Here is a 16,310-nt window from a genome sequence, read left to right as displayed (position 1 = left end):
TCCTGACTGGTCTGATGTGTGTGTGCGCATGTTATTTTGGACGAAGAAGGATCTAAACGTGACCTACTTAAACACACACACATACAGGCTTGTTATGCTAATGTGTGTGTTTCTCCGCATAATAATAATGCAGTGTGATGTCTAATGCTGCTGTCAGCAGAACCACACTGTAAGTCTACGTCGCTCCATCTCTCTGTGGATAAGGAATGTTTAAGATGCAGATGAAGGTAGTAAGACGGGTTCTCCTCCCAGTAGGATCACTGGTGTATTAATACCCAGCGTTCTTCCAGGCTTCATCTCCAGCTGCAGGGATTTCAGCTGCAGTGGGAAGCCAGTGGGGGATACTGTCACTGTACTGTAAAGACGTCCGGGGCAAAACTGGGCCCATAAAGGCTCCGCTTGTACCCACCTTCACCTCTTTGGGGCAAAACTTGGGGAGATATTTCTTGATTTCTCAATTTTTCAATTCTCAAGAAGCACTGGGAAACAGCTGACTCGCCAAAGTTTATATATATACAGTATATTAGGGCTGTCAATCGATTAAAATATTTAATCGTGATTATTTGCGTGATTGTCCATGATTAATCGCCAATTTGTTATCTTTTCAAAATGTACCTTAAATGAAGATTTGTCAAGTATTTATTACTCTTATCAACATGGGAGTGGGAAATTATGCTTGCTTTATGCAAATGTATGTATATATTTATTATTGGAAATCAATTAACAACACAAAACAATGACAAATATTGTCCAGAAACCCTCACAGGTACTGCATTTAGCATAAAAAATATGCTTAAATCATAACATGGCAAACTGCAGCCCAACAGGCAACAACAGCTGTCAGTGTGTCAGTGTGCTGACTTGACTATGACTTGCCCCAAACTGCATGTGATTATCATAAAGTGGACATGTCTGTAAAGGGGAGACTCGTGGGTACCCATAGAACCCATTTTCATTCACATATCTTGAGGTCAGAGGTCAAGGGACCCCTTTGAAAATGGCCATGACAGTTTTTCCTCAGCAAACTTTTGTGCAAGTTTGGAGCCTTATTTAACCCCCTTTGCGACAAGCAAGTATGACATGATTGGTACCAATGGATTCCTTAGGTTTAGGTAGTAGTTCATATGATGCCAGTTTCTTCTGGCGTTAAAATATTTTGAACTTTGACAGCCCTAATATATATATACTGTATACTGTATACTGTATATATATATAAATTATATATATATATGTGTGTGTGATAATAAGTAATGTGAATATTTTCTGTTGCTTTTAGCCGTCTAGGATAAGAAACTGTTGTCTGACAAACACAAGACATTTGAAGATATCATCTTGAGGGCATTTATCACAATTTACTGAAGTAAAAAAAATAGTTGGATGCAGCCCCAGTTCGGACGTCGGAAAGGTTCGGAGAGAGATACTGACGCTTTTACTGCGGATCCGTCAGTGTTGGCTGGAGTGAGTTACAGCGAACAACTGAAACATCCTATATCACACCTTGTTATCTATTTTGATATGTGTTGTACCACTGTGAACCAGCTGGTTTTGTGTGTCTTTATTTCTCTCTCTCTCTCTTTCTCCTTCTCTGTCACACACTCACACGCACACACACGCTTGTGCTCTGTGTAACAGGAGACGATGTGAACCAACAACTGCAACAATACACACAGACACACACACACACAAACTCTCTCAATCAATTCAATTCAAAGGGGCTTTATTGGCATGAGAAACTTACGTCTACATTGCCAAAGCAAGTGTGAAATAAAAACAAAAAATTTACAAACAATAAGTAAAGATCTACTATAGACTATCTCTCTCTCTCTCTCTCTCTCCCTCTCCCTCTCTCTCTCTCGCTCTCTCTCTCTCCCTCTCTCTCCGTCTCGTCCCCAGGGATAGAGTTTCTTCTCTGTGGAGGAAATGGCAGCAGGGGATTAGGAAGAAGTAACCCACACACACACACACACCTGACGCTCAGGATTCGGGGGTTCAGATAGCGATGACACATGCCACTCTTAGTCCAGTCACCTGATACATACTCTCTCACACACACACACACATACACAGTGAGTTGTGGGAGCGTTTGGCTTTTGCTCTTTGGTTCGTAAAAAGACGAGAACAGATTAACACGGACAGACTGAGAACTGCACAGTACAGTAGACAACAGAGTAGAGCACAGAAAAATACATACGGACAGACGGGGGAGAAAAAAGTTGAAAAGTAAATCTGGATCAAGATAAAGAAAAAAAGGAGTCTGGTTCAGGTAGGAACCTTTAATTTAAATTAATACCATCATCTTCATCGCCATCCTCCTGTTCCTCATTCTCAGCCTTCATCACTTCCTGCTTTCTGTGTGAGAAATGTCTCTCGCTGCTGTCGGTTTCACTCTAACGGCAGCCGTTCACATCACTTTACAGTCTGATTAACAGCACCAGATGTTTCTCCTCTCTCTGCTCAGTTGGATGATGATATAATGAAGCTGTTATAATGATATACTGATGTTTTTACCACAGACAACTCTTTTCCAGCACACAGTGCACACCTTTATTCACAAAACTGATATTAGTTATTCAATATCAAGAGATGGGAGATTTGAATACACTGTGTTTAGCAAAATTAGGTTGAAAGAATACCCAATTTGTTGTTTGTATCACATTTTTTTTTACTGCTTACCAAACACTGCAGAATGCTCCCTTTAAACCTTTTTAAAATATACTGTATATGCTATGAGTGTGATTGTTTTGATGATTCCCTATGGATGTTGATAAGGAGTTCTCTTATGAGCTTCCAAGGTGTAACTTTCTCTGATCAGAATAGGGTTCATTTTGATTTTATATTCATTTTAATCCTGCTTGTCCCACTCGATTGTCTTTTGTTACTCGTATATTGGTGTATGTCTATATTTTGTTGATTGTTTTTTCAGTGGTTTTGTATATATTTTTTGCAATAATTCGATAATATTTTGTAGTTGTTGCTTTTGTGATTAATTTTCTATGTAGACCAAGCAGTGTTGTAAGAAGAACTCAGATCATTTACTCAAGTAAAAGTAGCAATACCAGACTGTGAAAATACTCTGTTACAAGTCAAAGTCCTGCATTGAAAATATTACTTAAGTAGAACTATTAGAATACATAAGTATTGTCAGCAAAATGTAGCTTAATATATTTTCCGTACAAAACATATGATGAATTTATAAAACATGATGCATTGTTACCATGTTTTGTACGTAAAAACTGTAACACTTTATAATAACCATCATTTATAAATGTTAATTTGATAGTTAATTAAACTATTAGTTATAGTTTTTTTTTTTACTGTTAACAGAAATGAAAGGATAATTATTATTGTTTTCTAATTATTAGTAATGCTATCATTTCCGTTATTTGATCAGTAGTTTGTGTAATATTAAATAATTAGTTTATAAATTATATATTGCATCATAGCTGATAAGAGATGATAACAATTACATTCTGTTTACATTAGTTAAGTATTTATTAACACTTTATTGTTGCGCACATTATAACATTTTATATACTATATTATAAGTATTTGTTAATGATTACCAAATGATTTCTAAACCTATAAGAAATCGTTTGTAAAACATCGATAAACATTAGATAGACAGATGGACCAGAAACCAATTATTAACCATTGACAAAGTATTAACTATTTATCTAATTAATGTTTATAGATGCTTTACAAAGTATAAGTAGTATTGACCATTTAACAAGGCATTATAATGATCAGTTGCAACTTTATAGTAGCCATCCGAATAATGTTTATGGATTGTTTACAAACCAAATTATCAACCATTAACAGAGTGTTACAAATATCTAGCCGTCACCGTGTTGAGAGCCTTGCAGAGACAATAGAAATGTTCCCAATCTTGCATTTAGCACCTTTAATTAAGATTTTTAAAACAAAACATATGATCACTCTACAAATTATGATGCAGTTGTTTTGTTTTTGCAAAAATATCCTTCCTTTCAAGTCATGTTAGTTTATAATTGAGTCCTAACCCCTTCACATTTTCATATGAAAAGATATATCAGTGTAGTGAGAATATGCCATCGTGTTTACAATGCCAATCAATCAGGTTTCATTTGTCTTATTTCAGCAACACACCTTATATTTCAGGAATTAAAAACAGGTTGACATACTAACGCACTAGTACTCATAGTGAACTAACAGATATTTTTCATGTGTTTTAAAGGGACCGTTTGTAAGAATCAGAAATGCTTGTTAACAGCGACACCTGTGGCCGCTAAGTCAACGGAAGTCAGGGTCCTGTTGCTCGGGCTCGCGCTTGCTCGCTCTAAATAGACATGAACGAGCATCGCTCAAAACAGTGATGCGACACACGTCAGCTAAAACCACAATATCATTCTATATTTCAGCTGCTTGGCAGTAATGTTAGCTGACCAGACGAAGGTCTCTCCATGAATCACTGCTGATCCTAGTGTTGGCTTTTCCTGCTTCAGCCTCCCGACCAGCTACGAAGTCTTCTGCAGTGTGTAGTGTGCGCGCATGAGCGTGAGGTGGAGCGAGCTGAGTGCAGGCAAGCAGGCAGGCAGAGGAGCAGAGGAGTACAGCAGAGACTCCGGTCCTGGAGACCAAAGCTACGGTCTCCGCCACGTACTCCGACCGCGGCCAACACTGTTTGCAAGATGGGCTTCTCTAGATATAACTTCGCGGTTTTGGTGCTTCCATGTAGTTTGTGTTGGAGTCTGAGTCTGAACAGCGTAGCCACACGCGAGCGCGTATATGCGAGATATGCGAGCATGCATATGCGAGATGTGCGAGCATGCATATGCGAGCGTGCATATGCGAGTGCCCATATGCGAGCGACCCGGGTGATTTATATTTGTAGTAAATATGTAACTAAGTACAATACGTATGGAAAACACGTCCCAAAAGTTACTTAAAAACACATCACGATCGTTACTTAAAAACAACACTCTGGTCTCGAATGCCGGTCTCCTTGTTGAAAGTCCTGTGTTTGTTGGGCCCATCCACCTCCCCTCCTATCTTGCCAATAAGCAGTCATGTCACTAGCTCTGAGCGTAGCATATTTATGCGAATGCTTTAATGTTGCAGTCAGTACACACTACATGGTGTAGGTAATAAGTGTGCAATAAGAATGCCTTGCGCATTATCGTGCCATTCATATGCCTTTTCATTCTACCGGGCAGAAATACCTGCAGTATACAAAATAGTTGCTCCACCTCAGCCTGCTACAACATTACAATTCTGCTTACCCTTTTATGCATTAGTGATAATAATCTAATAATGTAATGCATAATGATATACCGTAACACTGACAGAAGTCATTCTGCTGTATAATCAGTACTGATACTGTACATTTTTGCTGCTGATACTTTTGTATTTTTTTTTTAATGCTGGTCTTTTACTTGTAAGTCAGTATTTTTACAACATTGCATTGTTACTTTTACATTAGTAAAGGATTTGAACTAGTGGGCTTGCTAAATGTCAGTCAACTGTCAGTTAGCAAGCTCATTAGCTTGGTCACTAATGGGACAATAAATTCACTCAGTTTATTCAAGAGATGTTTTTTGTTGCATGGACTCCTGTTTCATAACTGTATGAACCATTCGTCTTTAGTGGAGCAGTTCAGACTAACTAAACTAACAGTTTATTAAATAAGCTATATGTTCCTCTTTTTTGGACTTTCCGGCTCCTTATTCCCTCAAAAGGTCAGCTCTGCCAGCTCAGCTTACTACTGATCAAAAATTGTTTCATGGATGTAAAGTGAATCAGTTGTATGTGTTAAAGCTGTAGTCTGTACAGCAACAAAAGAGCCATGTTGATTAATGACTACATGCCTGCTGCAGGATATCAAAGTATCTCTGTCATTCAGAAATACACTGGTATGATGTATGGAGACACTTTGCTATCTGCTTATCTGCTTCAACATTTTTAGAGCGTTACTGTTTCACAAGGCCACACACACACACACACACACACGAAGGTTGTAGTGCAGTTGAAACACGAGTTGTTATTTGCCAGCTGGTTGCTATACGCACGGTTTATTAAAATTACACCTGGCACTGTATGTTTGTGCGTGTGTGAGTCTTGCCACTTGTTTATACTGATTTATGGTTGGCAGTCCAAAGTCAAACCAACATGCTGCTCATTGTGATAGACGTCATTCACAGCAGGTTCAACAGCAGTGTGCTGTGTAACGTACACAGCATATTAAGCTAGCTTTTTTTTTTTTTTTCGAAGGAAAAATGTAATTTGCCCCAGTAGGAGTGCATGTATCACTATTTAAATGCACCACATTGTCTTAGTCCATTTATTGCTGGAGGTGTACAGTTTTTATTACAAAACTGAAATGGTTTTGCTTCTAATTTTACCTCTCTCTTGAAGCCTACACTTATCTTTTATTTCTTTTATTTATCTTTTATCTGTTTTTGGAAAATCAAACCAGGAGAGAAACACAAGCACACACAGGGTAAGAGAATGAGATTATGGTAAATTATTCTTGCGTTACAGCTGAAAAAAAGGGGATCTTTGAGTAGGTTGTAGGAGTTCCTGAAGTGGTAATATTGTTTGTTATTCATATATATTCACATATATTCTGGATTTTGCAAAAAAAAAGGGAGAAGGGATATGTCATTTTAAGAAATTTAGCAAGTTATTTGAAGTTCTTTGTAGATAAAGCATCACCAACAGAAATTATTATTCCAGAGTATTTTTAAATGTCTTAGGATGTTTTCACATATAGTCATTTTTAAACGTCCTCTTAAAGTGGACTAAAAAGTGGACCAACAGAAAAGGGACTCTTCTCGTTCACATTGTCAGTTCATTTGAAAAAGGACTCATTTCTCTTTCTGGTCCACTTCAGCTCCGATGGGGCCTCAGTTCTCTTTCTGTTCACACTACAGTTCCTTCCTTCATCTCTCTGCTGGTCAATGCTTTCACCGTCAATGTCATTTTTAGGGTTGGCACAGACACTTCCACACAGAATACGGTCCAGTTCGTCGTTAAAGGGGCAAGTGTCTTTAATGTCAGAAGATTCTCCGCTTTTTGTCATTTATTCCCCCTCTAATATCTACTTTATATTGCTGTGGAAACGTCTACTTCAAACAACTGTATTTATTTAAGTTTCTCACAAAAACCTACATTTTACAAGATTGCATTTGAACACATCATGATAACAATTTATGTTTTACTGAATAGAGCCTGCATCAAAATGTAACTCACAGGAACCTCCGTTAGTGTTTGCTGTTGCTCTGTTATTTAGCCAAGCAGGACTGTGCTGCCCACCGGCTGCCAACAGCTAATGTTACTAGCTCTCCTCCTGCCAAATTGTACTCGGATTTGTTGTTCACAATGTAGCATTATCAGGGATCGAAAGCATTAATGCCAACTCCCGATCGTATATTTTTACTGAATATCGTCCGATAACGATTAAACGTTACACCCTCCATCACTGCAAATAAGCTTTCAACCTGTTGGAAACACAAGAGATGTTCTGTGTGCCAGTTCAGGGTGCCAGGGGGGGGGGGGATGTGAGTGATTAAATATCAGACACACTTCTTAACCACAGCCATTGGCTAAATCATAGGGGTGGTTTGTGACAGATGACACAGAGCTCTGCAGGTCAGATCAGTTACAAGAGCTTCAGTCTGCAGCTGATGATACAGCAGAGTACTGTGTAAGATTTTCCTTCTTACGTCTTCATCATATGAAATTGTGTGTGTTAATGTGTGTGTGTGAGAGGTGTGAATGCCAGAGATAACCCTGACTGCGGCCACAATCATAAATCTTACTGCAGCAGATAAAACTGGACCGACGAGCAGGAAACTGGACACTAAGAATTAGAAATGGTTTACAATGAATTGATAGACCGTTTAATCTCGTCAGCTGCTGATGTCAGCCCACACTGAACCAGGAACGACACTTTGATCATTAAGCATTTTAGAACTGCATGTAAAATGATGAAAATACGCATCAAAATCAATTCGTTTCAATGGAATCGCTGTGTGATTAGTGGATATAGCTCTGCCCATCTTCAACCTGAGCAGAAGTCTTAATCGACCAGCATAAATGCAATTGTGCGTGGCCGTTAATCTCCTCTGTTGGCAAATTTAAACAGCTCCACAAAAGAGTTTCTGGACATTTGGAGACTAATAATAAATTGTGTGAACTAATTGTCCTGTTAGCGACCAAGCAAACTAGCTTGCCAGCTCTGATAACTTGTTTCCTTCTTCAGTTACTCTCTATTGAATGGAATTATGTATAATACTAAACATAATATGAAAGTGCGTTGGGACTAAACATCCCACTACAGAGAAAATATAAAGACGGACTTTTGCAGTACTTCTCCTATGTTTCTCTTGACCATCATGCACCAAAACATCAAGGCAAAGGCCTTGTATGTGATCTGATTTACAACACTCAGCTAGTATTAGATTAAACTGGCCAGTTCCAGTTTCAGTGCCAGACTGGTTCAAACTGCTCATTGTTACCGTACTAGTCTAAACTGGTCAATTCTAGTTCCAGTATCAGTTCCAGTTTGAAACCTGTGTTTAATGTTAGTTTGTTACATGTGGCGCCACATTTCACAGATCTTCTGACCAGTCGCCAACAGCCTGAAATAAAACTGTCTGGCTCGTTACTCCGTTGTTGGCCGGTTGTCAATCCTAGTTTACGGACCGTCTCCATGCGAATGCAGTAGCAGATGTGTAGCAGTATTTATAGCAGCTTCTTAGATCAGCAACTTACTGTAAGACAGAAGGGTTACTCTGTGTGTGTGTGTGTGTGTGTGTGTGTGTGTGTGTGTGTGTGTGTGTGTGTGTGTTGTAACCAGATCTCAGAGGACAGAATTAAGACGACCCTGTCACCACACCATTCATCCACACGCACATACCGAAACATATCTCCATTTCATACTGATCATACAGACCACAGTTAATGTGACTCTGGTCACATTCACCTTGTAAAAATGACAAAATTAAGTGCAGTTAAAGGTACAAGCACGCAGACTATAAATGACTGGATATTTGAGTATAGTGTTGATGGACACTGAAACACTGATGGAAAAAAAGGTCACACGGTGACAAGACGGGATTCGTGAAGGCTAACTGAGTCCAGGAGAAGTTTCCATTAACCCTTCAGGATGTTCTAGAGGTCCTTGAGATGGTTCGAGTCATACTTGAGTAGATTCCTGGGGTCCTTAAGGAAGTTAAAATGGCCCCTGAGATGGTTTCAGGGTCTAGAAGGTATCCCCCAAGTTGCGAAGATACTCGCAAGATGATTAAGCTTAGGCATTGTTAGGATAGGTCGTCGGGCAGCGAGTCTCGTGAGAGTTTTCACATGTTTTCTCAACTTGGGGGTTACCTTCTAGACATAACCTGGTTTAAGTGGTCCTAGAAGAGATTGTAAGGTTTCCATTGTCCCAGAATTCAACACTCAACACAGAGGGGGGGTCCTCACAGCTGGGAAGTGAAACAATGTTCAACACTGGTGAGATGACTTTGACAAAGTTTCCAGGGTCTGAGTGGTCCTTCAAGAGGTTTTGAGGGGTTTTAAGGTGACATGATTGAGGTGGTTTCAGCATGAGAGCAGCACACCTGATCACAAACCATTGGTATTAGTGACAATCTGTTCAGCTATCTTCTAAATCAGTTTAGTGACGTAGCCTACCCCTTTTTGAAAACCCTATATACTGTAAACCACACACTATGTACTAATGCTGACAGTGCATTTATACTGGCAATTAGTACACAGTAAATTCTTGTTGTGTACTGCAAACTGACTTTGGAAACTATGACTGAATACTGCTAATAAAAGCTGTGACATAGGGGCGCCCTGGTAGCTCACCGGGTAGAGTGCGTACCATTAAGGTGGCCCAGGTTCGAGTCTGGCCCAGGGCCCTTTGCTGCAGTATGGATTCACTGTTTCACAGGTTTCAAATGACTTTTTTTTTTGTTGTGACAGTTTGGATGAGTTCAAATGTAGTTTCTAGCATTACATCTTCATTGTGACTCTATTATTGAAGGTGAAGCTTTTATTTTGGCAGGTCCACCAAGATGACACATTACACCACCAATAAATAATCTCCCATCTAATTACAGCGCAGTGACAGGGATCTGAGCTGTTGTGTCTGTCCACATGCGTTTGATTACAGCACTGTGTTGTGTCATGCTGTTCTGAAATTAATAATGAGCTGTAGTGATAAATACAGACAATGACTCACAGCTCTGCTATATGAGGTTAAACTCAGACAGCAACATCACAGCACACTGCTAATCCACAGCTATCTTAATGTCAGGCGGAAAACACACACACACACACACACACACACACACACACACACACACACACACACACACACACACACACACACACACACACACACAGCTGACCTGGTCTGGCCTGGCCTGGCCTGGCCTGGCCTGGCCTGGCCTGGCCTGGCCTGGCTTGGCCTGGCCTGGTCTGGTCTGGTTATAAAAACCAAACCTCTCAATCCAGTTTATTCAGATCAACAACATCAAGGGTTACAACTGGATTTAACATATAACAATGGATTATATTTAGTTTAGCATGATTTAGAATGGGTTATAAGGCATCTAGACTGGGTTAAAATGGATAAAAGTTAATTTAGCATGTGTTAAAATGGGTCACAGTGCATTCAGAGTGGGTTAGGATGGGTTATAAGGCATTTAGATTGGGTTAAAATGGTTAGCGTGCATTTGGAATGAGTTAGAATGGGTTATACGTCAATTAGATTGGGTTAGAATGGGTTTTAAGTAATTTAGACTGGGTTAGAATGGGTTATAAGGTATCTAGACTGGGTTAAAATGGGTAAAAATGTATTTAGAATGGGTTAAAATGGGTCATATTGCATTCAGAGTGAGTTCGGATGGGTTATAAGGCATTTAGATTGGGTTAAAATGGGATGTAGTGCATTAGAATGGGTTATAGGACACACAGGATGGGTTAAATTAATTATGGATGAATAATAAAGCATTCAATATTGGTTACATGGGTTTATAGTGGATTTAAAATGGGATAGAATGGGTTTACCTAACTTAACTTGGACAGATGGACAAAACCAATAAGACCAAAAATTTCTCCTTTTCATCCTCCGCCTCTTCCTCCGCCTCCTCCTCCTCTGTCAGGGCTGATTCAGTAGCTCTTAGTGTTTCCACCCACACTATGTTGTTATGAAATAATTCACTGCAGGGCTACAAGCTGTGACTATAAACATACACAGATAGAAGAAATACACTTCTGCCTCATCAGATCTACTCTTTGTATTTGTGTACACTGTGTATGTATACAGTACATGTAACACCTTCTCACATTCAATTTGGATTCACTCTTTTGAGGCAGCATCCTCAAACAACCCACCGCACACATGAATGTCACCAAACCCATGTTTTGATTTGACTCTTGGTGGCTCTTAAATGTGTATTGTACGTACTGGTTAATTTTTGAATGACAGTCAAAACACATTTTTTCCTTTATAGTTTGACAGCCGTTTTGTTTTGTGATAGTCGCGTATGGCGATATGTGGCTTGATGTGTGTGCCATGTGTGATGTGAATTGAGATGAACAGAGCAACTCTTACTGGCCCTGTGGCAACTGCACACATGGACTCATTATGTGACTCCACTCATTCACCTTCTCACTCTCTTCTTGTATTACCTCTCTGCCTCCAGCAGCTGCAGCTCCATATGTTCTTCATGTTGTTACTGTAAAGGTCTTGAGGTTAAAATGACATACATATCAGACTGAGATGGATTTCCTTCAAGAAGTGACTGTATCACTCAGCTAATCAGCTCAAGATACATTTACCGACCCAACGTATACTCATACAACGGTTTGTAGGATTTCTTACAAAAAGTTATCCCTCGTTTTTCGTGCATTTTCCTACTGATGTCCAGCAAGATGTGACCCACGTGTCCGCTCCAGTCTTTTCAAAATAAAAGTTAGGGTTTAGGAAAAGATCAACTTGGTTAGGGTTAAGCAACAAAACTACTTAGTTAGGTTTAGAAAAATATGTGGTTTGGGTTAAAATAACTCCAGAAGTGGCGTAACTTAAGTACGGAAGTTATGTGATAAATAATTCAATGACTTCAGGTTTCACGTGGGATACAAACACCGCTCTCCTGGGCGACAATCCAGTGTTTTTTGACCCACCCATCCACCTCGACCAGCTCCCTACACGGCATTTGTCGCTCTTTATACTTCCTGGTTCACTATTACGTGGATATGAACTGATTTTGTGGGATATGTATGAAATTACAGTGCATTACTTTAGGTATAGCTACGAACGGTGTATGAGAACAGCCTGACTGGCCTGCTTACGTTAACACAAATGGTTACTGGTCCAACAGTTTATCTGAAACCATAATTTTTTTTTTTTCTAAAATCAAAGCGTCAATGTATGTAGTCTTGTCTGTGACCTCCTACTCAAACCTTAGAGAAATAGTGAAAACATTATTTTTTTTATATGTTATCCAGCAGCGGTTTGTGTCTTCAAATGTATTTTCATGACCTCACAGTTGTCGTTTGCCTGGAATGATAAATGTTTCCCCTGAGCGAAAGCCACATTTAAATGCAATATGTCCACAGACCGAGCGAACATAATGTATGTTCCCCTGAAGAAGAAGAGGAGAGCAGAGTGCTGTAGTCTGTACAAATATTATATTCAAACATGGGTTTCGCCCTGGGCATAAATAATATTATTTAGGCCAGAAGGTACACGGCTGTGAGTGTTTTTTAATTTCTACAGAAGTCTCTCACTCTCTCTCACATCTTGCCTATGTCTGCGCTGAGCCATTTTGAAAGGACATCACCTTCTTTGTTTGACGTTAAGCGGAATTAAAGAGCACACAAATCAATAATAGTGTCATCAGTTATTGGAAATCATTTATTCAAACTCTCTCTGTCTTCTTTCAGGAAGTGGGTGTGGCGCAGTGGGCGGGGCGTTGCCGGGGCTGATTGGCGCCACTGGTCCCTCGGTGATGATGAAACCATTCCTGTCTTTTCCTGTCGAGACGACGTCGCCAGTCGGCCTTTTCCCAAACTTCAACACGGTATGACTGTGTGTGTGTGTGTGTGAGTGAGTGAGGGACAGTAACAGTGACAGGGTGTCGTAGCTGCAGGCGATAAAGACTGACTGTGTTAAAGAGAGCTGTCACTCTGTCAGCATCACTCTGTCATCACTGTTCAGCCAATCCTGAGCAGGCTGGTGACCTCTGAGCTCTGTGTGTGACCCCTGCAGATGGACCCGGTGCAGAAGGCCGTCATCAACCACACTTTTGGCGTTACCTTGGTACCCAAAAAGAAACAGGTCATCTCATGCAACGTTTGCCAGCTGAGGTTCAACTCTGATGTAAGTGTCTATTTTTGTGCTTCGTTGTGTGTTTAACTTGTATAACTAGATCTTATAGAAGTAAAGAGACGAAACTCCGGTGCTTTTTTGACAAGAGCCGCTAAATGGCGCTGCGGTAGCGCTGCCGCCATTTTGGACTGAAAATGCCAATGAGTCCATAGCCATGTATGTATGTATAAAGAGACGTCTGTAAATCAGAGGATCATTTTTTTTTTTAGGGAAATCAACTTCCCAGCATGAACACTTTAATAGCCCCCATTTAAACCATTATGTCCTAAAAGTTGTAAAATTAACTAATAGCCAAATCAAACAAATAGTATTTTCCTCGGCATAATGAACGTGCATCAGACCCACGGGACTGCACCGCCCTGCCCTTCACGCTCATATGACATATACGGTTCAGCCTTCGTCCTGCTAGCTGTATGCAGCTGTAATAATGGATATACTGGCTGTAACTCATCACGTTTATTATCTTATAATACACCCATGGGCTGCATGCTGTAAGACTGTACTGTGGTGGATGTATTAACGTCTCTGTTCCCAAACAACCGGCTATCGGCCAGTAGCTAGTAGTGCTAGTAGCATGACATAAACAGGATGTAATGTAGTTGTAGGCTATTTACTAACACGCAGGGCAAGACCACAGGACACAACCTCTTATACATCCATTGTCGGTGGTCTATTGGACATCGATTCTGAAGGTCCTTGACAGGAAAAAGTTTGAGATAGCTTTCAAAATCTGTGTGCTGGATTTTTCTAACTTCCATTTATGTCGATCGCTCACTTTATGCTCCTCTGGGAAGCCGGGAAAAAGGTTCAATAAATAAATAAGTAAGTAAATAGTTATAATAGTATGCATATTTATAATATTTTCATTGTTCAACACTGGAAATTTCGGTAGAGACTTTCAAATTCTGAGAATAGAAGTAATTTTCTTTTACTTTTGTACGGCACTTTGTAGGCGTTTTGCTGGCGTCCGGTCGTCGCTTTCAGTCCAAAAGGGCGGAAGCGTAGCTCTGCTGCTGGGCGCTGATGTTGCAATGGAACGAACAATTGACTTTCACTTCTAAATAATATACGTTCTTTGGTTTGATTATGCTTCTATGATCAACTTCCTGTCATGTGATCCATCTGCACTTTAAGCTGCGATCAAAATGTCTGAAGCACATTTAAAGGACTAGTCTGACATTTCTAGTCCTCTTATGCTCTGTCCTCCCCAGAGTCAGATGAGAAGATCAGTTTCACCTCCTATTGGTCTATCCATCTCTATAATCAGGTGTTACAGTGCTGTGTAAAATGACACTCAGCTCATTCACATAATGGATGCTACAAGCTGCATCGTCGTGACATGCCAGTCAAACATGACTAATTCATGAGCTGTTAACATTATTCATGAGTGAACATGAAAACAGGAATCACTGTTGAAGAGAGGAGAGGGGACAAGGAGAGGACTAAAAGGGCAGAATTAACTCAGTCTAATAAAATGAATAAAGGCTGAGTCACGGAGCTTCCAGACAGTCACATGAGGACACTGTTAACCTGGAGGTTTGTTTCAGTGTACTGGCACTCTGTCACTCTGGGATTAATACACTGAGCGGTGACATCTAACGTGATTGATGATGTTTTTACAGTGTAGAGATAATCTGTTCATCTGAACTATTCATACTCAAGTCAGGCTCCACATTTCAAGTCCATATATATCCCAACACGGAGGCTATCAAATTCCTGTGGTTGATGTACAGGTCTAATGACTGCAGTAGACCAAAGACTCTATCTCCGCCTGGTATTAGCAAGCTATCTGTATTTGGATATCTTATTTGGATAATGAAAAACACATATTAATGCGCACAGATTATTGCAGCAGGTCAAATCCTTAATTTGTTCAGTATGATTGTAATTTATTACTTGCAGAACTAATGCCATTCTTATCAGCAGCTGTAGGCTACTTTGTATCAGTGTGAATTAGCAAATGTGTATCTAAATTAAGAGGGTGAACCTGATAATTATTAAACGAATATAAAAAATGGATAATGGAATCTAGTATATGCACATAATATGTCACCTTATAAGATAGACTTCAAATATGTTTGCTGCATGTTTGCACATATAACTTTAAATATACAGTATGTGTACACTTTTGGTAGGTCCTGACCGGGAACATCCCAGAGCTGCAGTTTTGGAGACTCTCTGACCCAGTCGTATAGCCATCACAATTTGGCCCATGTCAAAGTCGCTCACATCCTTACGCTTGCCCCTTTTTTCTGCTTCCAACACATCAACTTCAAGGACAAAATGTTCACTTGCTGCCTAATATATCCCATCCACTGCCGGGGGGCCATTATAACAAGATACTCAATGTTGTTCACTTTACCTGTCAGTGGTCATAATGTTATGGCTGATCAGTGTATATGTTCATATATGGCCATATACAGATTTTTGTATGGGGAAAAACAGCCTTTATCAGCCTTCTGATAAAAGTGATGTCACTTGAGTGCAGCGTCAGTTTGGGCTGGAGACTACGGCTGTGTTCAAAATCACTAACTTACTGCATACTACATACTCAATCAGTATGTACTGCATCCTGCCGACTAAATGAGCGATAAAGTATGATTTTAACAGCAGACTGTTCACACTGAAGTATGCTCAAGCGACGCCCCGGTCAGCCTCAGTGGCTCCGTCACATCTTCGAAAACGTCGCAGCAAATATAAAATATTAAACTGACCACATTATTGGGAATCTAAACAGTTACTATCTCGCATGAAAACATATTAAAACTTAATAAAGTGACATATTAACAGCTTTTACCCTGGCTCAAAATCTCACAAGTCTGACGGCCTATTCTATCTCATACTTAGTATGAATAGTATGTTACTATTCGATTTTGAACACAGCCTACAAGTTTGAAAATGAAAATGTGGAGGTGTGGAGTAGAAGTGA

At 39.9% G+C, this 16,310-nt stretch overlaps 1 protein-coding gene across 4 annotated transcripts in view; it reads left to right on the top strand.

The window, feature by feature from the left end:
* Window positions 1–16,310, top strand: part of znf385b (zinc finger protein 385B) — a 56,891-nt gene that overhangs the window by 32,378 nt on the left and 8,203 nt on the right. For all 4 annotated transcript variants that reach the window (XM_074658508.1, XM_074658506.1, XM_074658507.1 and 1 more), the window contains 2 exons: window positions 12,937–13,073; window positions 13,262–13,372. In XM_074658508.1, coding sequence (XP_074514609.1) covers window positions 12,937–13,073; window positions 13,262–13,372 — 248 coding nt within the window. The remainder of the gene's footprint in view (window positions 1–12,936; window positions 13,074–13,261; window positions 13,373–16,310) is intronic.

Source organism: Sebastes fasciatus, chromosome 14, assembly GCF_043250625.1.
Source record: "Sebastes fasciatus isolate fSebFas1 chromosome 14, fSebFas1.pri, whole genome shotgun sequence".
Lineage (NCBI taxonomy): Eukaryota > Metazoa > Chordata > Actinopteri > Perciformes > Sebastidae > Sebastes > Sebastes fasciatus.
This window is presented reverse-complemented; position numbering and strand designations above follow the sequence as displayed.